We start from the raw sequence: 23,248 nt of genomic DNA on the forward strand, positions 1-23,248 counted from the left end.
AGAAACATGAGCTATTTCAAGTCCCATCATTATCCGACCATGCAAAGCAGCGGCTTGCTTCATTCAGGACGTATCTCAATCACAGGCGTAAATCATCATGATGAGAGTTGTCTAGTCTTTCGACATTAGTCTATTGGATCTTTTCAACTTTTTGTGCTACTTTTCTGTTTCGTAAGACTATCAAAATGCAATAACCCCAATCATTGCAGTCCTCAACTTCAATCACAAGCCCATCGCATGTACCTTTTGGTCTGTCGCTCAATATGCAAAATCCCTCCTTTAATTTTCGTCTTTTGTTTCCTGATTTCCGCCGTTCTGCATGAATTTCCCCCACTCTTCCTGTTGTGAAGTATTTGCTGCCACAAAGCCACAATAATCCTTGCATTCGGCTGATACTGTTGATTTGCAAATCTCTGCTACGCAGTCGAAGACTTCAATCTTCCATAGTCATACTCTCGACAAGACATATCAAAAAAGTGTAATAGATGTTGGTTAAGATAGAAAAGGGGCCTTTGGCCAGTCTCCTTGCAACCGACGATGCGAGAAGGCATAAGCATCGAGAACCTCCTATTGCATGACGGTGAGGTGAAGCTTCGCCCGATCTACGCGTGGCTTGTTGGTGGACCAGAAGACGGATCCAACCCTGGGAATTGAGAGGGATCCATGGCCATATACTCGAGAAGATCGAGACCACCAACATTGACACCCTCAGGTCCCATGGCAACGGAAGGATTCTCCACGTTTTGGAAGAAAGCTGGGCCAGGAGGCAGATACCACATCTCGTTGCCTTGGTGGTTCCAGTCTTCAAAGAGGCTGACATCCATATTGGCAACCGCATTGTCCACAACGGTAGGTGTAGATGGACCCATCGAGCCCTGCCCAGGATAGGGGAAGTTCTGGGTTGATAGATCGAATGGCGTCGCTGAAATATTGTTGGCCTCGTGAGTAGGAGCCTGAGCTGGTGCTGAATTAGGGTCGTCAGTATTGATATCAACACCCCCTTGTACAGGATGCTTACCGTTTCCGCTGAGCCCATCTCGGAGTCTCTGAGCATGACCACCGACCCAGTTGGCATCACCGTCGCCGTTCGCAGCAACACTATCACCATTCTGGGTCTGGCCATCTGGAACGGGACTTTGTCCCCTGCCAGAAGCCTGCTGCATAGTGGGAGCCTGGATGAATCGGTTGCGGAGGCGGCTCGTCAGAGACTCGAGAAGGTCTGCAAAACGGATTCCCAGATGGACGTCGTCCACGACGCAGTTTCGGAGCGCCTCAACAGTTGCGTCCATTAATTCAATGCTCATTCTGACGTCTGATCTCGGGGCACCGAGAGCAAAGGTCTTGAGCAGGAACATGGCACCACTAATGATGCGGAAATATGTTCGCACAGGAGCATGCTTGAGATAGTCGCCGGGTAGTAGACCCTCGACGACTGTGCGAAGAAGGTTTCGACTTCCCTCAACTACTTCACGAATATACTCCTGATCGTGGGCAGTGAAACCACCAAGTTGACCTAGAGGAAGCTTCCCATAATTGATCATAGTCTGGGGCGACAACTGCGGGTGACCATTCACAGCTGATGCTCCATGGTGTCCCGAGTTGGCTGTCGCCCCGGCTTGGTTGGTGCAGCGTTCGACAACGGCTTGAAGCGAAAGAGAGTTGATGTAGATGCGCACATATTGATACTCGATCGTCAGAATATGTCTGATAAACTCGGGCAGACGGAACAGCTCGAATTCTCTCCACCAATCGCGGAGAAGAGGCTCAAACTCCTTGAGGATGCTTATGTACTTCCCGTTCTGGATGATTTGTGTGGTATACTTCCGTGAACGGAAAATCTTTTCGTTACCCATCTCCATAGCATTGCTGATGCCGGCCCAGCAATGAATAATTTGATCATCCAGTTCTAGGTCGGGGACATAGTTGAAGTGGTTAGACAACGAAGAAGGGTTCGTCCCAGGAGTTGTTCCATCCACCGACGTGGGCCGGAATCGAGCCAGAGCAGGATCGCTTCTCCTGAGATGAGCTGGAGCCATGTTGGTCCAGCCGAGACGACCTGCCAGTTGTGTAGTATAGATAAGCAATAGACGTTTAATTCGGAAAGCTCTCTGCCGGTATGATTCTTCTTGATACTCTGGGCGAGTAATAGCGTCGTCTCTCAGTAGCTCATCGATATCATCAAAGACACCCAGCTCATAGGCCAGTCCATTTGCAGTGCTGAGCAACATCCAACACATCCGGTCACTTCTCCATGCCGGCTCGAGCCAGCTCTCAATCCTCTTGCCGCCGAAACCAGTACCCAAAGTCTTACTTGGGTCCTCATCGGCAGCTGTGATAGCTTGGAAGCTGGCTTCCATAGGAAGAACCAGTTCGTCGGTAGCCTCGGTAGGCGGGAAGTGCAGAGCGCGGGGATGCCACTCGGTCAGGATCATCAGCGACTCAATTGTTCCGAGGGTTCGCAAACTGCCCTTGCGTAATCCACGCCAAGGTGCCGTACTGCTCGTTTGAGACTCGTCAAAAATGGCACTGGTGCTTGGTGGCACGCAAAAGCCACCACCAAAGGCTTCTTGTCCCCATAAGCATCGCTCGATCATTCCCCGCAGATACATCCATAGTTGCTCGTGAATTGCGTGGGATCGGCAATGGCCACCGGTACCGGGCATTTGGCGGTATCGCGAGGCGATCGTCAGAAGCGTAACGGTCAGAATAGGCTCTTCGTAAAGTAAAGTGACATGAGATGCAGGGTTGCTGAAGGTGGGCGGCGATATAGGTGTCAGGGGAGACAAATATTTGTAGTAACTGTTAGAAGAATTAGCAAACTGATTCTGTCACAGGGATTAAAGGTGGTCTTACTAGTCAATGTATTCGATAGCCTCGAGGGCTGTGAACCAACCAGCACGAACGAACCGGAAGCGTTGCCAGGCCTTGATCGCTTCAGCATACCCTGGCTGCGAGCTAAGCTCAGGGCGTGAAAGCTCAGGGTCAATGGGCTGTTCCGTCTTTGGTGGTTTGGAAGTTGATCTGGGGACATAGCCATAAGGACCAGTATCCTCAGGTGGGGGGCGAGGGGGCGCAGGATGGGCAGATGAAGTGCTTTCTCGGCGTTCACGGTCAACGGCGGGACTGTTAGGAGTTAGCATTGAGCCTGGATTTGATTGAGGATCGAGTAAGCGCAGATCATACCTATCCGTTGCAGCTTTATACAACAGGTCCAGTGCATCCTGGGGACCAAATACGCCTCGCCGCATAACCGTCTGAGCTTCGATGTTCTCAAGAGTCTGGTTGGCATCACCTTCCCCTCCCCACTCATCCCTCCCGCGGCCAGCCCTGTTACCATCAGGACGACGGAGTGGCTGGGACTGTCCTCGGGAACCTCCCGGAGTCAAGGGAACATTGCTGTAGGATCTGCGTTCGATGAATGGCGGAGGGCTCACATTTCTATTAGTTCGTTTGCGACCATTTCTCGTGATGTAATCATCCTGATCACTTCCATCGTCATCCGTCTTGCGCTTGCGACGAGTGGCACTGAAATAGCAATCTTTGCTCTCGCGACGACAGCGCACACATGGAGGATCGTGGGGGTTGTCAACACTGCCAAGATCGCACCGCACTTTGCGCCGCCGACAAGGGATACAGGCTTGATATACGCGCTTGTGTTGAGGTGCTTGGTTTGCGTTTCCGCCAGGCGTCTGCTGTGCTGAACCTTGTGCGTTATTGATCGATGCGGCGGGACTCGAGTCTGAGGCCCCGGAAGCCGGTTGATACGGGGCCATTATCAATGGCTGAGAGGAATTTGGATGAGGTTTCGTTGATGTTCCTTGGCGATCGGGATGCCGAGCTGAAATGGCGGTGCTGGGGCTCGATAAGACGCCCAGCGCAGGCGTCGACGACGACGTCGCCGTGCTTGAAGCAGGCAGGTTAGCTCAAAAGTGGGCGAGGCTCTTATTCAATGGCAATAAATAAAACGACAAGGCTGATAGAATATGATACCGCGTTTCGGTTTGCGGCGGTTCGGCGAGGGAAGACAAGAAAGCGTGGGCCGAAGAGAAGCGGACTGGGGGGATGGACGACCTTTTTGGAGTTCTTCTGGGCCGCTGGGTTCGGTGAGTAGCTTGTATATATTAGTCTAAGAACATGACCCACGACGCCGGACACAAGGGTTTTGATTCGAGTGCCCTGTGCGTGATTGTCCAGGCAAGTACGTACCCTTATAGATAAAGACTCGACAGTGGAACTCAATGCGGGGGATGATCACTCGAAGCCAGAGACAAAGCAATCTCGGCCGGGAGAGGTCAGTGCAGAGCCAGTTCAATGGAGTCTCCAGCCTCAATTGGTCAGGGCAAAACGTGCTCAGCTAACAGAGACCTGGGGTAAAAGCTTTTCTTATTCCCTGTTGAGGGGAAGGGAGACGTTGAGTACTCCGTACTGTACCTGAATAGTACCTACTGTCCCTAGCGAATAAGACAGGCTGTGATGGCTGTTCTGGGGGTGAAACAAAGATGTCGGTAAAGCTGGAACAGATGTGATAGGCTCAAAGGCTATCAGGGACGGTCACGAGCGTTGTCGTTATTTTCTCTGTCATCTGTGTCCAACGACTAGCATTAACACGTTGATGTTAGAAATCAACATGAACATTGGAGGGTCAAAAGATTTAGGACTCTAGGTCGGGATGTAAAAATAAACTGATCAGAGAGCCTACTGAACACTGAACTTACTAAGATACGTAGTAAATCTGCCACAGTAATTTTATCACTTGGGGTCAAAGTCTTACGTTTTCTGCCATCCTCTAGGAGGCGTAGCACACACCAATTGTCAGGTGACGGATTGTCAATGTAATACCTTACGTATTGGAAATCAAGAGTAACTTTCTTCGACTTAGGAGATGACACAGTACACAGCAGAGCAATTCCAATCGAGATCAGTCCCGTTTCGTTTACGTTAGTCCATATGCCAAGGAGGTTTACGGGAATGGCGTTCAGTCTTCCGCCTCCCATCTTCACCGTATATAACAATCACCTGCCTATTCTACTACAAGTTCCCAGCCCATTGAATATAGTAGCATCGCCTACAACATCGTCAGAATTTTCAATGGCACCGTAGGAAAAAGTCTAGAAAAAAAGAACAAAGACCCCAGCTGGTCAAAAGTTCGCGTTATCCCGAGACAGGCAAGTCGATAACCAAGACCAAGCCTTATTGGCTCGCCCGGGATTTGATATCGTTTTCCTGCAAAACCGCTGCAGGCGATCGAGAAACCAGGGGCCAGGATCCCATCTTGTGCAGCCATCAGAGGAGCAAAAGAGCAACTCCCTGGACCTAGCAACTAACCTCCATCATGATCTTCCTCTAGGTAAACTTTGTATGTCTAGGCCTGTTTGGCATTGACAGCTGAGACAACTATGATCTCTTTCCAGCCCTCTTTCTTTCTCTTCTTTTCGAAGCTTCAATATCTTCATGGCTTTCGAAGACCCCATTTCTCTGAAAGCTATTATGTCCATAATCTCGAGTTTCAATATGCATCAGCACTTATCTAAAGCCCCCCCTTCCGCCCCTCCTATATCTCCCACACAACCAATCATGAGCCTGAGATACACGTCACGTTGACAACGCCTCCATCTTGACATGTTTTACATAACGCGTCGGTCTATCAAAACCATCTCTCACTCGTCTCGTAAGAATTATCTAGAACAAGAAGGACATAATCAATCCCTGCAACGACAGCACCAACAATGGACGTGCAGCCTCGAGTTGCGTATCCCTGCCTCTTATTGTGGATTGTTTTACGTCTTGGCTTTTTTCCTGATGGTCGAAATCCTCCTAAACCCCGCAGAGACGAATGCTACCCCTGCTTTCTTTCCATTCGTCAATGGCAGCTATCAGCAACCGTCATGTCTCACCCACACGCTTCTCACTTACATATGTATGTGTAGTGACTTGGTCTGTAGCAACACAATCTTGCATATAAATTCCCGTCTCTGTTTGATTTCCGGGCCGGGGCCGGAGCCGGGGCCGGGAAACTACATGATCCCCTAACTCCGGACGGGAGCTCAAGAATGTGGCTTACAAAACGCCCAACTTGCAGTAGCTGTTCTGATATCTCACCAAACGACGCCCTATTGCTTGCCATCGTGTAAACCACCAAAAGACCCCTGCCACGATGCGTACGTAACAACAACGCACTCAAGCGGAGAATAACTCCTCGCTTGCTTATCTTTGTCCTCCACTGTGTCCATCTTTCCGTCACTGCCGGGAAACCCGTGCAAACAGATCCCCGCTCACTTCCTGAACCAAGGTGTCACTGCTACTCAGGTCCCACAAGTGCCGATGCGGCTCACCAAGTCATCAACTAGAGTTGCGTCTCAGCCGGACCGGTAGTTGGGAGGTGTGAGGGGTATTGCTTTGTAGATGATCTGAAGGGGACTGATGATGATGTGTTCCAATAGAAGTGTCATGTTGAGGCGCAGCTGGTTGTTGAATATTAGCACGAAGGACCTAGAGATCCAGAGCCATGCCTTGAATACTCCCACCCAGGGCCTTGGCTCTTCATTGTTTGAACCCAGCGTTTAAGGAACGGCAGATTTTATAGTACCCTATTACCCAAGCAATCGTCAATCTACAACGAGATCCGCCTGGAAGGCATCAGAGGCCTTCGCCTCATGCTCCAACCTACTTGTGTTATCTGGCGTCCTCAAGTTCGTGATCAGGTTTCAACATCCATAAAGCGATTTACATCGAGGCGCTCTACATCCTCGGGTATCCAGGCCGGGCAACATCCGCAATGACACGGCCCTCCGTTACATCCTCCGCCCACGAGAAACGGCAAGATTCAATGACCGACCCGATTGAGATGATCGATCCGGTCCGCTGAGCTGACCGGTCGAAGCCGAGCCAAGCCTCGATTTTATTGGCCAGTTCTCCTTCGACGTCCATCACCCGGGCCCGAAATCCGACGTCCATCCATCAATGGGGTTGTTACAGCATCCTATCATATCATTATATCTGGGGGACGATCAAGACAACAGGATAGCATATGATACAGAACTTTCAATGAGGTGATACTGTAGGCGATTACTCCGTTGGAACACATAGTTAAAGAAAAAAAAAGGTCAGATACATCTTTTTGGTTCCCTTTCCCTTTCTGGTCCGTCCCCTCCGTGCTCATTAACTCGTCATTTTCCTAAATCCAGATGCTTCAGCAACTCCCAAGCACAAACTATAGACCTATTTTGTCGACGGAATAACATTAGAAGTATTAACAATCGGATACGACTACTTGGACATCTAACCGACAAGGCCCTTCTTGGACTATTGCCAAATCGACGTGGTCAGTAATCACGAAACGCTCAGCAACGACCGACAGGAAAACTTACAAGGTGATCCCAAAGCTTCGACGTCAAGCCATCCGGCATAGTGTAGAGATCAATCGAGAACTCTCCGGCTTTAACCAAGTCATCCACTATTAGCCCACCATACACATCAATTTCATGGAAAAGACAAGGGTGGATATGCAACCAAAACGTCAAGGAAGGGGCAAGGGTACGAATGGTGATACAAACTTGATGGGAGAACTCACCTTCGACATCACTTCTAATGTACGTGTCTGGTCCCTTGTTTTCGTTGATAATCTGAATCACGCGCAGCAGATCCTCCTCCTCGAGCTTCTCTAGGGACTCTGCAATCTTCTCATAGTCGTACTTCTGGGAGCTCTTCTTGGTCGCAATTCCCTTCTTCTTGGGTCTGTGGTCGTCATCGGTGGGAAGAGGACCAGTTTCACGCAAGCGCTCCTGTAAGTTCTGTGAAGGGTTTTTGAAGACCACAGTATGCGTCTGCTCATATCGGTCCTGTTGAAAGTTGAGATCATGAATGATGGGCGCTAGCTTGGTCTTCTCCGTGGTGTAACAGTCGATGCTAATCTCGAACTCGCCCCAGCCCTCGTTCTTACACGTGAAGGGTGCTTTCTGGAAGCCTGGTAGGTAGCGCAAAGTTGTTAATCATCATGCTTTGCCTCGCAATTTCAGGACTTTGTCTCAAACATACTCTGAACGGGATTATCAAAGGTAGGGTGTAGGTTATAGACGACCTTGGTGAAGACGTCTGCGGGGCGCTCGTTGCCATCTTCATCTAGCAAGAAGACCTTCAAGCTCCATTCTCGCATAGGGAACGCCTCTACGGGTGATGGCTTGTCGCTAGTAAAACACGATTGTCAGTACATGAAAGCAGGTTGCTCGAATCGCTTCTGGAAGCAGCTCTTGATGGAAAGGGCACGCGATTCAAGAAAAGCAGCCGAGACGTCGGAAAAGATTGGCGCAAACCTACATGACATGTTGCTCGGTGACAACTTTGATTTTTCGCTCCAAGGAGTTAGCCTTGGTTCTAAGTGTCACTCTGACAGGTGCTGCTCGTGAACGGCGCGGAGCCATGATGATGAGTTGTTGGATTGTAGTGCCCAGGTGTTTGGAGATGTGGAAAGCTAGGCAATAAAAGTCACACAGTAACACAAAACTTCAAATAGATGAAGTGGATTTAAGACGCGCTGGCGCACAGTGTAGGCATGAAATGAGAATGGAATAGAGAAGAGATAGAAAGGCGTGGTAAAGTGCGTAACAGAAACTGATGGATAACGAGAACGAGGCTGCAACAACGCGCAGCAAACGGGCTCAAAGAAGTGCAAGAGCACAAAAGCAAACATCAAGACAAGACCAATCAGTGCCTCAACAGGCGCTACAGCTGCCAAATAGAAAGCATCATGGGCATACATGGCCGGTGTTCTGTCTTTGGCTGTCCGACCTCAACGCGCGACGCTTGTCACCGTTTGTCACTGACACGGACACTGGCTAGCACTGGCAGATGCAGATGCAGACAGATACGAACAGACCGCGACCAATCTCTGCAGAGCCTCACCGCGCGACACACTTGACCGTGAAGCGAAACAAAGTCAAGCATGACACAACCGGGGACAAATCAAGCACCCAAAGACAAGAGAGAAAGCCAAGGTAGAGGCTGCGGCTACAGCAAGAGGCGAAAACGGCGAAGCAATAACATGAACGAATACAGCAGCCGAAGGGGGCAAAATGATCCGAATACACGTCGAAGGAGCAGGGCAATGCGACTCGGGGAGAGGATTGGATTGGATCGGATTTTCAACTCACCTCGACCAACATCTTTTCTCCGTGTCAATAAACAGCAATTGGAGGTAGCCAAACGTGGAGGGCAAATTTGGAAGATAAAGACGGGAACAGCCAAGAAGATGGACGTGGATACACAGGGACACACAAGTGGTGAGGAAAGGATGTGATGCGTCGGGTTGGGTTACAAAGACGAGCAAGGGGACAAATTCATAAGGAAAGGCAAGGCAAGGTAAGGTACAGTGAAAATGAATCGAATGGATGGGACTGGAAACGAAACGGCGGCGGAAAACGGAGACACGCCAGCCTGTACCAGCCAAAGACAGCCCAGGAGACAGTTGGTTGCTGGTTGCTGGTTGGACGGGGCAGCAGGGCAGAGAAATGGCTGTACGGATATGGGCCCCGGGCAGGCGCAGTCAAGTCTACTGGTACCTCAATCTAACAAAGAGCTGAGGCAAGTGGTGAAACTGACGATTAAGGCAGACGACACGAATTTGCTGATATGGGCTCTGTACCTAGGGAATACAAGTTAAGGAAGGAAAGAGGAAAAAGAAGTTCGAGAGGAGAGGCCCTAGAAGTAACAAGCTGATCTATTATTATACCTAGACAGACAGACTCGACGCGAACGACCAAGACGTGAATTGTTTTTGTCTCCTGTCTTGCGCTTATAGGGGGAGGGTTCCAGGTTCCAGGGCACAGGACACAGGACACACTGAATCGCTTGCTCCACAAAGTTACCGCTCTTGACTACCTCTCACTGGCCTGGCCTTGGCTCCATGCTTTTTTTCTTGGCTCGTCATGTCCTGTTCTGTCCTTTGGGTTTCCCAATGACGTGAAGATACCAATGGGAACAGATATATTAGAAGAGGAGATCTATTCTGGACTGTCAACTCTGCTTGTAGACTGTGTAATCTGTCAGTAGGAGCATCTCGACAGCGAAATGTAAGTTCTTCCATAACATCCAACGAACAAAGGACAACCCGGTTGGCCTCCAGATTCATGGCGCACACATTATCACGGGCAGCTGTACCATGATCCAACATACGCTCAAACAGTGCTGTTCTTCATATTCAACTCGAGTCCTCAACACTCGGGAGACGAGAGCAAACATGACGGTGAGACTCACCAGCCACAGCTCCAACTTCGATACCATCAGCCACATCGACCGCCCACAACTCATCAAATTCGAGTCACTAACAATCAGTTTATATAGTAATAAACAAGGTGTCTATGGAATTTTTTTCTTTTACTTCTTTCAACAGGGTGCTATGTGATATGATGTTCCTATGATGCTAACTATCCATCCGTCCATCCATCCACCAATCCGCCCTGGGGCTGAACCGAGGCCGTTCACCTCAAAAATAAAAAAAGTCCTTTCCGTCCTAGGAATCTCTATCTATCCATATCAAAAACAGACTCAGGATTTGGTGTTGTGGCGTGGGTGAAGCGCGCGCGTGTATGTGACGGGTCAAGCGTCCTCAGTAGTATGGGGAGCTTGCTTGCTGTTGTGGCATGCTGTATGGGAGTGTTGGAGTGGACTTGCTTCTGTAAATCGCGGAGCTACGAACGAGTGGGAGCCCCTGGCGACATACAGATCCATCTCCGAAGGGGCAGGGGAAAGGGGAGGGGTCGTGGGAGATAGGCTGCTTAGGAAGCGGGAGCCTCGGCCTCCTGAGCCTTGTTGAAGATCTCCTCATTCTCCTTCTGGGCCTTCATGAAGGAGTCCTTGAAGTTGTTGGCGTCTATAAATAAGTTAGCGATTGCCTTTGGTCGGATTGTATTGACCGGTGGAACATACTCTCAGCGTTGGCAAATCGGATGGCCAGAGTAACAGCCTCGGGCTCACCCTCGCTGACATCGGCAGCAGCGTTCCACACCCAGCTTCGGTCGGAGCCAACATTGGGGGAGAGCTTCATCTCGGGGACGATGTAGTGGTTGGCGCAGACCTTGAGGGTCTTGTCGCGACGCATAACCAGTCGGGTCTTGCCGTTCTCCTTGTGCTTGAGCAGACGAACGTCGCCCGTACCACGCTCCTTCCACTCGCTGCTCTCCTTGACGAACTTGAAAAGCTTAGCGCGCATCTTGAAGGTCTGCTCCTCGGCCTCCTCGTTGGTCTTGGTGTCAACCTTCTCGGTCAGCTTGATGACGGGCTCGAAGTGAACATCCTCGGACTCGGGAGCCTCCTCCTATTTGAGTATTCCTGTTAGCCTCATACGTTTCGCGGGGATACGGTTCCAGCATGCCACTGCTGAGACATATGAACGTACTTCGTCACCCTTAGCAGCCTCAGCAGCCTCTCGCTGGGCCTTGGCACTGCCAGAGTTGTCACCACGCTCCTCCTCCTCCTTCTTCTCCTTCTTAGCACCACCGCCGAACATGGAGAAGACGGACGAGGATGTGACAGGCTTCTCAGCCTCAGCGGGCTTGGTCTCCTCGGGCTTGGTCTCCTCGGGCTTGGTCTCCTCGACCTTGGGCTCGGTGGGCTCGGAAGCAGACATCTTGATAGTTTGCGTGTTCGGTTGAGAATGTAAACTCAAAGTTCTGTTGCCCCTCAGACGTCAGCAACTTTTTTTGCATATCCAGGATCCCAGTCCCGCAGGCATGCTTTTACCCCTCCTCAGGTAGGGAGGGGCTCAGGACCTTTATTGCCCCAAGCGTCTCATGGGGAGGGAGAAAGGAACAAAAGCCAGACAGAGGAAAGCGTGAGATCAGACTTACCAGATAAGCGAAATGTAATTAGAAAGATGCTTCCGGGAAAGTAAGGGGCGGTGTTGAAAGTTTATGCTGTGGTGTTGATGGATGTATGGAAAGTAGATGGTGGAAGTGGGTTGCGGTCAAGGTCTGGTGATTTGTTTTCACTTGGGCTTAGGTTGTCTGTCCGTCAGGCTGCCGTCCCGCCGCCAACTGTAAAAAAAAACTGAACTGCCCCTCCTTTTCCCCTGGGCTGTTGTGCCCTCCACTGTTGCTCCGTGCTGATGCTGCAAGAACTGCTGCGGCAAAAGTCAACAATGCTACCTTGTGATTGGGGACAGCTTGGAGCTCTGAATAAGTACCTCTAAGGTCATTATTAGCTGCAGAGATACTTGCTAGGCCTTCAAACAAGTAATCGGGCAGGGGGATTGCAAGATTGCCTGTGGAGTAACTCATCGGGTGGGGCTTAAAGCGCAGGATTTTGGATGTTCGTTGTGAACCACAGCCATACTCTAACAATATGTCGTGAATGTTAGAGGTTCAGAATATGAGCGCATATTGGGTATAGAACATTCTGCGCTCATCACTCATTCAGAATCTCACCGTCTAATTCGAATATATATCAAAACGCTTCACCTTTGCCGTAGATATCTAGTTCTGAAGCCATACAACAATTCCACGATATTTTTATTTGTTTAGTTCCGTTGCTAGGAGACTGACTCCAATGCTCATTTCCACTGATAAGTGATACGATTCATGAGTTGAGATGAAGTAAATTAATTTATTTACTTTACTATAGTTGGTCTCCTTTTTGTTCTGATCTTACAGGCAACTCACCACACCAGCAACGAATCACTTTCCGCCCAAATATAAGACACTCAAAGCTGCAAAAAGGGGTTCGTCGATACCGTTGACTATCATAGAAATAGAAGTGAGGAAAGAGCAACCATAATAGAAAAAAGACGTCTACAGTTGGTATGAGACCCATGAACTCCAAATCCACCAACGGCCCAAATAAACCTATACCTCAGCATTGCCAACCCAAGTCCATCCTTGGCATATAAATCCTCGTCCAACGATAATGATGAGGGGGAATAACATGGAAAGAAAAACCTTGCGCCATAACACACAAACCAGTGTCCTTTTTCTTCCGCTATACCATCTGTCCTTCTCCGGTGTCTCGGCGGTTCTTTGAGGACCAAGCACGGAAGAATTGCTCGAAAGCAGACGTCTTACTGGTCTTGTTGGTTGTCTTTCGAAGCTCCCTGTCGTTTGAAAGTGTCTTGGCCATGAACTGCTTGGCCGCACATTGGTAGCGAGTATACTCTTTCTCTCCTGCAGTGTACTTGAGCCACCAGAGCCTAGCTCTGATCTGAGCATTCAGCAACTCCAACTTTGCTTGTTGTTGCATCCCTTGCGCGTCCGGTATGTACTGCTTGACGTCGCCCGCAACAGCCTCCAGTTGCCTCGAGATGCCCTCTGTCGCCATCTTGGCACGGTCTCTGATATCGGTCTTGATCCAGCTCAAAGATCGGTGGGCCTTTTGGAATCTGTGTCCCAAGTTCTTGAAGACGCTGTCAGATGTATTCATGAAGTTGTCAGAGGCTGTTCCCAAGGAGCGTTTGGCTTCCTCGAGGCACCGCTCTGCCTCTTGAGCAGCAGCGGGGACAAGTTCTGGGAAGTATTGAGCAAAAGCCCAGGTCGAGTCCAAAGCCTCTGAGATAATTCCCTTCTGGAATGTGATACGAAGGACCTTGTGAACCTTGGGTCGACAAGTAGTGAAAATGTCAACCTTGATTGTTCCATGGGCTTCCTCCTTGGGGATCTTGAGAAGAATGCCTTCGTCGACAGATGAGGTACCGAATCCAACAGATTGATCACCTCGCTTGGCGTCGAACTTGAGACAGTCACGATCAAGCCATAGTTTCTTAGCACTTCGAGGCATGTGGATTAAAAAGCCACCTCGCTGTTTGGTAACAGTCACCTCGGGCTGCTTGCCACCCCAGAGCCACTCATCGGGCCGGAGATTCTCAAGAGGTACAAGACCTGTAGGCCCCGCTGATGTTGAAAGAATCTGCAAAGTTGGCAATGAAGTATAACTTGAAGTCAACAGAGTGGGGTGAGTTGTGACAGCGGAGGTGGCTGCGGGTATGTGGGGTACTACTTCTTTCGATAGTGGAGTGTAGCAGGTGCGGATCAACGACATCAAGACAAGGGCGAGGACCGCAGGGAAGATAGATTTGGCGAATTTGATCATTGCCTCCCGGGGACGAATCGGGTGGGGCTGAACTTCCTTCAACCATTTGTTGAATCGCGCTCGCTGGCTCTCTGCCTGCTCTTGGATATCATCAGGAGACGGCTTCTGGCTGTCTTCAGTCATGCTAGCGTCAGGGCTAGGGATTGATGGGGTTTTGAGGCTTTGTTGAGTATACTCAAGAGAGCTTCGAGATCGAGCTTCATCCTCTGACTCAGATTCAGGCTCAGCCTTGGCAGCAGAATGAGGCTCGGGCTCTTCTTCTGCCTCGATTTCAGCCTCGACCTCAGGGAGAGGGCCGTTTTTGACGACTGAGGCCCAGCTTTGCTCTGCTTGTGGAGTCTCGTTTATGTCCATAGGTTCAGACACAGACATAGCCTGTGACTCTTGTACAGATTGTAAAACAGGAGGTTCGTTCTCATCGGCAAGAGATTCGTCGTCGTATGTCTGCTCAGTGCCGGCGAGGCTATGGACGTCTTCGGGGTAATGTACGTCGAGGGAGCCGACAGACTCGCTGATAGACTCGGTGTAGTTTCCATCCTGAGACTCGGTATCGGTGCCCGAGATTAGTTCATAAGTGGACTCGGACAAGCCGGTGTCCTCAGTGGTGGTAGTGATACGCATGATGTCTGGATTACTGGATGAAATCCAGTTGGCGAGATGCCGATTGCCTTGGGGGCGAGGAAATCGTAGAGTAGGTTCAGAAGTCGACAAAGAACTTCGGTTCGATGATATTGTGCTCGGACCAGGCGTTGCCGGTTTTGTTGGACGGGGGAAGGGACTCGAGGTTCGACGCTGGGGAGCTGGTGTAAGCGAAAAGGTCGAGGATGATGCCGATGGGGACTGGCGAGTCGATCGGTGTTCAGTATCACGGTGGACGGCAGAAGGAGTGGATGGAGTATCAGGATCCTGCTGTTCCATAACGATGCGAAGATACAGTAAAACCAGGGTCTATCCCATCAGAAGCTTCATAGCAAGAAGCAACCTGTGAAGGATAATACGATGAGGCGTCAGGTGAAGTCGGATTGCGAGGGGCAAGTGAGAGTGAAGTGGGAGGATAAGGTGAGGGGTGAGCGGAAGGCCGGATAATGGGGAAGGGGGGTCTGCGTAGGACTGCGATGGCGGGGGGAAGCCTGGAGGAATATTGTGGAAGAATAGATGTGAATGGATTATTATTTCGTGTTTGTGGAAAGGCTGAGTTTAGGAGAGAAAAGAAAAGAACTAACAGGCGAAGTTGGAGTCACAAAAATGTGGCCTCAACGCAGTCTGGAAGTATCGTTGTTCCAGGTTGCTCCGGGTCCGTGAGGTCCAATGTTGGCGAAGGCGTATAGACTGAGCTTGGCCTGCTTCGCTGCCTGGGGCTGTCTTTCTATGGCCAAAGAGCAAGGCAGCCAAAAAGAGGTGGAGATTTGGCTATGTTGTGCACTTTACGTGGCAGAGGTTGGTCAAATAGAAAGCCAGCGTGTTGCTGAGGTCAAAAACTCAAATCCAAAGGTTCCTGTTGTGTTGATGAAATGTGTCGCTGGGCTGCTGACTATGATGATGGCGCACAGTCTGGGGTTCGGGTTGTGAGGATGAGCTCGGGCTTGGAAGCTGATAAGATCACACTGTATGCCTTTTGCTGTTGTCAGAAGAAGGGGCTCTTTTCGTAGATGGGCAGCTCAAAGATTCAAGAGCAGGTGGTGTTGATGGACAGGAGAAATTAGAGAAGAAGATGGATGGATAAGGCAGAGGAAATAGATATTCACTCCCTCACTCAAGCTGCAGGTAGTCCAGCTGTGGATCGCTTTGAACTTGAGCTTACATGACAGATGCTTCGAATGATGGCGTTGTCCTGAACCTAAAATACGTACGCTGTTTCTTGTGACTTTCTGTAAGCTTGAGCTCCAGACTTATCACTTTGTCTACAGAAGCGATGAAGCAATTTGAATCATCTATTCACCAACTCTCAGGGTTGTTGTGATGTGTTTGATGTCTTTCCCGTCCTCGTTGTCGTCACTTAAACTGGGGTCCCTGCTAGCACCAAAGAGGATCCATGCATTTAACGCCCATTTAGATAGGGAGACAGCACCAGGGGGGGTTTGCCCAAATCAACCTGGGAAGTTTCAAGCTTTTGTTAACTTTCAAGTCTGCAAAAGTGAAAACATTTCGTCGAGCCACATATCTTGTAACACTTGTTTATTAAACTTTCTTCGTCCTGTTTGTTTCTCACTTCCTGGTGACACGCCTCTGATATTCAGTTTCCTATATCCCTAAGGCAACTTACCTATGGGCTTATCGCTTTAGCATGCCACTATCGAACCCTGCAACCCCCACCATGAACCGTCGTGACCTCTTAGCGCAACTGCGGGGTATGATACTTCTGTTTCGGGCTGAAATAGCCCACTCATTAGACCCCGTGAGCAAACCTCCCGTCTCATCTGTTGTGCTGTCAGGTCAGTTTCGAGATAGACTTAACCGCCGAACCCGATTTCTTTTCTTCTACATCGGTGCTACTATTATTTAAGCGCGAGATAAGACTCGTAGAAGAGTCATTTCACGAGCTTGTTAATTACACCATTCTCACCGCTATGGTTCAAGTTGTTCAACTACCTATACGATGCCCAAAACCAACAATAGCTAGCCAACAGACGCCATAAGATGCAGCCCCATGTCTGAATATTATTCTCATACGTATACGATATTTGCAGCATGACGTAAGATGCAATTTGTTGGACCAATCGTCCTATTGTAACCCTTTCTGTGGGAAGAATGGCACCCTTGGTTGGATAATCTGCTCACGCAGGCGTCACAACACCAGATCGCATATATATCAGCTTTATCCAAGGGCACCATCTCCATAAGGATACGCTGATGAAGAATAGGGATCAGAGCCCATCCTTTGTGTAAGCTGACGTCTTGATTTGGGATATTGATAAGGGGTCTATCCCCATCCCATAATTGTTCCTGGCTTACCATGCTTCCATATATCGTCCAATCCTCAGCACACCAGATTGAAAGAGTGGCCTCGTTGACAGCAGCATTTCGAAATTCAAAAGATGTAGTATAAATGATATATTTTATGGGAATTCAATCGCTTTCTCCCACAAGGATTAACCTATCCCAAGTACCCCAACGTCTACATGTCCACATAAAGGTAGGAGGGTATCTCTATCTGCATTGCAAAAGTCAAAATTCTATCCAGAAGCTCCAATATCATTGCATTATGCTCGTGCACTCTTCTCTCAGCTAAGTGAGCTAGGTCCAGTATTCTAGCTCTTCCTCCTGCTGCATTCATATTCCAACGAAGAAACATAATGCCAGTAAAACATAAGAAATTTTAAGCGTGTCTTCCTCTCTGAGGTAGACTTGACGCCATGGTTGGGTATCGTAATCAAAGACATCAACTTGGAGTTATGTCCATGGGAATAATATAATGATTGTGTGTCGTAGACGTGGCCGCATTAAGGTGGTAAAGGTATAATAAAGATGATATGACCCAGCACATTATAGAATAGTGTGTTTTTGTAGTAGTTCCTTTAACGATGAGGTGCCAAAGGTCTCATCGTCAGGGATCATCTCGATCAGGCCTGTCAAGTTGGCGAACAGGTCACCTTGGTTTCGATATCCGAGCATAGCGGGCACAGCAGCGTTATCAAATTCGATCTCTTCATAGTGGACCTTGACGAAGTGAACCTCGGGGTTGGTCTTGACAATAGGCATGAGTGCTGACTCGATAGTAGCGGAGACCTCACACTAGACGAGTTAGCATGATGTTGGTTAAAGGAACGGTGGATCAAAGCATACCTCATGATCATACACAAACACGACAACAGTGGTTTCCCTTCCAACCTTCTCAATGGCGTCGAGGTATCCGAGGGCATCGACCTCATCTAGTCGGCCATAGATGCGTACACTGGGACTTGTTCGTCGATTTCTGACAGATCGGCTGGCCTCGCTCTCAAGCTCACGTCGTCGGCTCTCGCGCCACTCAGCAAGGAAAGCCTCCTCGTCGGCATCACTTGCGCTCTTCGCATCGTCATCGCTGCTCTCGGTATCGCTCTTCACAGGAGTAGGAGCTTCAATGCCGAAGATGCTGTTGCGGGCAGTGCGGACTCGGTGTCGCCACTTGTTCTTGCGGGCAGCCTCGTAGTTTCGCGCATCGGCAATGACTCCCTTGACGCCAGTAGCGCGGCCGCTGTCGAAAGAGACAGGAGGGAGCTTGATCTCAGAGGCGCCAGCGCCGGTGAGGCGATCGACAGTAGGCATGCGCATTGCGTTATCGATCTGGGCGTTACGGAAAACGTCTTCTTCGGAAAGATCTTGGTGGTTCTTGAGATCGGGGTCGTCACGGTCCTCAGGGTGGAGGGTTTCGCGATATGTGTTCTTGGCGACCAGGTCGTTAAACTCTTCTTGAGCGGCAGTTGACATGACGGGCAGATTTGGAGGGGAGGAGGAGGTTTAATATGTATGTGTCTCGCAACAAGTGTAAAGGTGAAGATGGTCAATGCCAGAGCAGCGTCCAGGGCCGAACTTGGAAACACAAGTGTTGTATCGTTCTGGAAGATGTGGAGAAGGGGGGTTAAGGTAGAGGAGAACAGGGCACACAAAGGCGAAATCCGAGTTAGAGAAGACCACGCAAACAGGAGTTTATCGATACAGACAAGGATATGGCCAGGAACAGGGCGGTGAGATGAGCGAAAAGCTTGGATCCAAGGGTCAAAAGGTGACGAGGCAATCCAAGTCTAAGGGGATGGGATCCTCTTTTTCCGAGCTTGGTTTGTTTCAGAATTCGAGTCTTTGGTGAAGGAATGTTTAAGGAGGCAAACGGCAGGCATGCAATCGACAGGAAACAATAGAGGAACGCGGTCGAGCCACCTGGCGATCTGTCCTGGAAACGGTCAGAGGGCGCAAGACTCGGGCGGAGCAGGGATTGAGCGCTCGTTGCAGGGCGCCGAAATAGAAACGCCTTCACTCAATTCGAATGGATATGGAAATGAGTATGACATTTCGGGCAGTTGGTGGATCGCGCACCAATCAGATTGTGGAATAGTAAGCTGAGTATGGTGATGCTAATACCAACCATAACCTTAAGACATGCCTTAAAGCAGCCCTTAGAATTATATTAATGCAGATCTTGATAGCCACCTCCTCGATCAAGATAGACTCGGTAGAGCACATTCCCCAATAGGTTCTCTGACCGCCCATCAAGATTTCCTTTCATCGTTGGGTCCTGAAGTCTTCTGATGCGACAACAATAAGACACAATGGGCGCAGAATGGCTCTTCAAATGCAAGCCACGCGAGTATCTAGTCAGGGGTGGATAGCTCCAGGTTAAGCAAGGATCCAGGGTTCACAACGGTTTTTTTTTTTTCTTTCTTCACTTAGAGCAAAAGGCTACGTCTGTGTTATTAATCGGCATGGCCGGATATGGATGCTACGGATGGATGGCAAATGGTCGATGATGTTGCATTCCGTTCCGGGACGGGTCACCTGGTCCGAAAAGTTAATGGGACTAAATTGCTGAAGAAGTTGATGAAATGAGATTTGATGCGGCAAAGTCGCACCAGTGAGTCCCAGCAGCCAGATGGGCTGTTCAGTTCCATTCAGGGGCAAATGTGATGGAAGGTAACGTACCAGTTTTTGGCATGTGGGAGAGGAATGCGTTGCTTTGGTCGCTTTGACGATACGATCTAATGGCAAATCAAGACGTGAAGACACCGTTCATGGTTGAATTACCAGATCATGATCGTATTAAAACTTGGCCTCGTCTGATCTGAGCTTGAAATGCATCAAACAAGCGCCCAAGGCAACGGGACCACCACATCCAAATCCACATCCACATCTACACTCACACTCACTCACATCAAGTTCTGCGACAATCCAGAAACGGACGGACTCGGCAATGCCACGGGTTCCTGACATGAAGTGACAGGCATCAAACCCCAATCAATCTTGGATCTCCAGCCAATCATAGACAGATATAGAGATCCGCTCTGCCAGGTACGACATGGGTTTCATCTCCAGGCTGAGCAAAAGCCAGCATCAACGATCCTCGGAGAATTCCTTTCAGATGGACATTCATCATACCATCATTCGCAAGCCATATCAAAATCAAGCTAAGCTCATCAGAAGTTTCTGCCTGTTACTGACCCGTGCCCTGACTCTTTTATTACTCATTCCCCAACTTCGTAGCATAAGCATGACCCGGCTTCTTCATCTCCAGGTCCAATCACACGGCCTATGATACCAGGGGAGGCTATAAGGTCGCTAGCGAATTCCGCAGTTGTTTCACGATCTCGTTTCAAGCCAGGGCATGGATCCAATTGGATGCGGTCAAGGAAATAACAGAAGCCGAGGATGGCGGCACGCGACTCTTGCTTCGGTCGTCTATTCGACATGGCTGAGTATGACGACTACGATCGTGGCGTCAACACGGAACGTCAAGGCGCAGGCGGTGACAAAGCTTGGACTTGAAAATGACGGTCAGGCTCTTTGTTACTTCAGTTTTGAATCACGACCTGAGGATGAGTGAATGCATTGTCGGTTGTATTGCCAGAACAATGCAAAGAGTCACAGCAGCCAACAGCGGTGAATTCTCCTCGCCTGGTACTTTCCGTCAAAGCATTGTTTACATCTCGAAGTAACTTTCGAATCTTGAAAGCCATTCATGCCTCGATCTTTGACAGTACGAATCTTGGGCTTGGGCGCATTGGTTTGACAACTCAGGTCGGCCAACCTCACTGACCCAGACCAAGTCATTGTTGTAAAGTAAGCAAAAATAACGGCCAAGGTAACCTTCTCCCAACTACTGATGGTCTTCTAGCGTGTTTCCAATCCTTCTAATGCACATCATCACAAGCAATGACCATACCACTCTTATTTCCCCAGACCCAGCCTCGTCAATAACATCATGGCATGGCCAAGGCTGACTGACTCATGCGAGGCACAATCAATAGCAGTTTGCTGTCAGAACCTTATGCCACCGCTATTCATAGTATAGATCGGTATTGGCTGCAGCTGTCACGAGAATTTCAAATGTCATAAATTACAAGGTGTTGCTGGCGGGGTCCTTTACATGGTCAAAGCCGTTGGCATAATCTATGCTTCGGCTTCCCCGAAGCCTTCTAGAACGATAACCGTCTTACTTAGGGCCCTGTTTCTGATTGCACTTTGATCAATAAGTTTTAGCATTCATCAGTTCCTGACACATGTCACAACTATTATGCCCCGAACTGCAACAGTTCAGCTTCACTATACTGTTAGCCTCGCCCGCACCGCCAACAAACTATGGCATAGTGTCGAATGCGTTCATGGCATGCCTTCTCCCAAGTTCACCAACAGTGTATCACGGCGGCCACGAGAACCCTCGGGCCATTGTCAGACACGGGCTTTGTGATACCATCCTTTGACAACGCATCTCGTCTATGTCCCGTGACGCATCGTCCTACGTGAAGTATCTATCTTGGTTGTCATGTTCTTTTCCTGGTTCTGAGTACGTCATGGCTGATTTCATCGTCTTGACCTTGTTTCTGCTCTCGTCAAGTATTGTGCTGGGATGGCCCAGTTCTACTCAACTATCATAACTGGTGAGAGAAGAACAAATGGCTCTTTCATTGTCATGGGTTTCTTCAGACTGGCTATACTATCGTATTAATGCCCGCAGGTTTGTTCAGTCCCGTTTCTTCGTGTTCTTCGGTAGGTATATATGACGAGATTTGTGAAAGTCCTGTGTGTCTCTCCACATTGGTTCTTATATCTGAGGATGGCATCGTCTTTCCACATACGGTAACTATTCTCACAATCTTCCCTTAGTTTCTATAACTTTTCCAGTTTTTGAAAAAGGTGAAAGTACTGATAGTCAACAAGTGCGCGCGCGCCGTCCTTTTAAATTGTCTCAACCCTCACCAAGCTGGATTGTCAAGGCACTTGGAGACAGTAACACAATGACCAGAGCCATTCTCTGTTGTATAAGTATTCGTTAACTTAATTCCCCGAGACGGACTTAACATGTGTTATTGGTTACCTAGACAAGCACCAAACATCATTCGTTAGTAACAATGTGCCTATGACAGACAATGAGCACCTCGTTGTATCATTCATCCAACACTTTATGGAGTTCATTTAACGGGAGTCATCATCTAATATCACAAACTCGCAGATTCTCAGTCCCGTAGGGTCATCAAAAATCTATAGACAATGCTCACTCATGCCTTATATTATAAACAAATTTCCATATAATATGCCTAGCCTCCCGGCAAGACAAAAGGGTTAAGTGTGGAACGTTGACGGAAAACTTTACTAGAATGTCTATTTCGTCCCTTCTACAGCACCTACGCATTATCTATAGTAGCCGCCTGACTTAACACACACGTCTGACAGCAAATACACTATACAACTGGCGACGCTTGTCTCCCTTTTTGGTGATCGTGTTCCACTAGGCTCTCCTTGCCAAAGCCTGCCCATTGGTTATAACTGTCGGAAGCAACAGTGACAAGACATCAAGAGCGATACTGAACAGGTGTGACATCAATATGCTATCGTCCGAACTTGCCATAACCCCCTGGAAACCCTTTGCCATACGGATTCGATAAACGGTGTGTTTGGATGTTCCTTACTCGTCGAGACCAGTGGTCCAGTCGGAGCTTTCAAGCTCGCGCTCAGCGCCGAGACTCAGGCCTCAAAAGTTGACACAACAATGGGAACGTCGGCAAAAATTCGCAATGGCAGGAGAAAAGGCGTATAGTTTTGAAACATCATGATGTATTATCTCGAGGTCTGAAATTTTTGCTCGGTATAGCCGTCAACTCCCGTGGATTCCCCTCATATAAAATCGTCCCCCACGGCATTGCAGATCTTGGCTCCTTGAATTATTCGTTTTGCAGTAGAAACGGCCCGGAACCGAAAGACATGTGCCGTAGAGTCGATACGCATACAAAGGGCAACTGAACAGAGGAAACCCATCCAATAATACAACCACCCATTACTAACAGCCCGCGTTGTGTCAGAAAAGGGGAAACTATGGTGCAGAGAATTTTGCAGGTGCGAGAAAAAACAGGAAACGGGGAAAACAGTAAATAGGGAATAATGAAAAGGAGGTATCGCATCAGCCAGTGTATTTTCTTCCCCAAATCCACCACGAATAATCGAGTCCGGCCGGGGAAAGTCGTCGGTAGGGGTATGTGTTAAAGGTAAGGTGCGG

The 23,248-nt window shown here is 49.1% G+C and overlaps 5 protein-coding genes across 5 annotated transcripts; all 5 read right to left on the minus strand.

Annotated features, from left to right (window-relative positions):
- Positions 1 to 602: 602 nt before the first annotated feature.
- FOBCDRAFT_143792 (uncharacterized protein) lies at positions 603 to 3,773 on the minus strand (the record flags this gene model as incomplete). Its single annotated transcript, XM_059608168.1, has 3 exons — positions 603 to 2,799; positions 2,854 to 3,123; positions 3,184 to 3,773. The coding sequence occupies 3 exons, from the start codon at positions 3,771 to 3,773 to the stop codon at positions 603 to 605; spliced, it is 3,057 nt and encodes a 1,018-aa protein (XP_059465838.1).
- Positions 3,774 to 7,027: 3,254 nt separating this feature from the next.
- FOBCDRAFT_231607 (yeats family-domain-containing protein) lies at positions 7,028 to 9,379 on the minus strand. Its single transcript, XM_059609865.1, has 6 exons — positions 9,147 to 9,379; positions 8,314 to 8,348; positions 8,035 to 8,183; positions 7,571 to 7,963; positions 7,368 to 7,435; positions 7,028 to 7,302 (listed from the first exon to the last, which is right to left on the minus strand). Exons 1-6 carry the CDS (start codon positions 9,156 to 9,158, stop codon positions 7,279 to 7,281), a joined length of 681 nt encoding a protein of 226 aa, XP_059465839.1. The 5' UTR covers positions 9,159 to 9,379; the 3' UTR covers positions 7,028 to 7,278.
- Positions 9,380 to 10,306: 927 nt separating this feature from the next.
- Positions 10,307 to 12,087, minus strand: FOBCDRAFT_231611 (Ran GTPase-binding protein YRB1). The gene is made up of 4 exons (XM_031190271.3): positions 11,841 to 12,087; positions 11,390 to 11,663; positions 10,921 to 11,308; positions 10,307 to 10,864 (listed from the first exon to the last, which is right to left on the minus strand). The coding sequence occupies exons 2-4, from the start codon at positions 11,618 to 11,620 to the stop codon at positions 10,770 to 10,772; spliced, it is 714 nt and encodes a 237-aa protein (XP_031034256.1). The 5' UTR covers positions 11,621 to 11,663; positions 11,841 to 12,087; the 3' UTR covers positions 10,307 to 10,769.
- Positions 12,088 to 12,966: 879 nt separating this feature from the next.
- Positions 12,967 to 14,691, minus strand: FOBCDRAFT_243631 (uncharacterized protein; the record flags this gene model as incomplete). Its single annotated transcript, XM_031190273.3, has 1 exon — positions 12,967 to 14,691. One exon carries the CDS (start codon positions 14,689 to 14,691, stop codon positions 12,967 to 12,969), a length of 1,725 nt encoding a protein of 574 aa, XP_031034258.3.
- A 2,735-nt stretch (positions 14,692 to 17,426) lies between these two features.
- On the minus strand, positions 17,427 to 18,573 carry FOBCDRAFT_53028 (thioredoxin-like protein). Its single transcript, XM_031190279.3, has 2 exons — positions 17,854 to 18,573; positions 17,427 to 17,802 (listed from the first exon to the last, which is right to left on the minus strand). Exons 1-2 carry the CDS (start codon positions 18,475 to 18,477, stop codon positions 17,554 to 17,556), a joined length of 873 nt encoding a protein of 290 aa, XP_031034264.2. The 5' UTR covers positions 18,478 to 18,573; the 3' UTR covers positions 17,427 to 17,553.
- Between the last annotated feature and the right edge of the window lie 4,675 nt (positions 18,574 to 23,248).

This window comes from Fusarium oxysporum, chromosome IX (assembly GCF_013085055.1).
Source record: "Fusarium oxysporum Fo47 chromosome IX, complete sequence".
NCBI classification, from domain to species: Eukaryota; Fungi; Ascomycota; class Sordariomycetes; order Hypocreales; family Nectriaceae; genus Fusarium; species Fusarium oxysporum.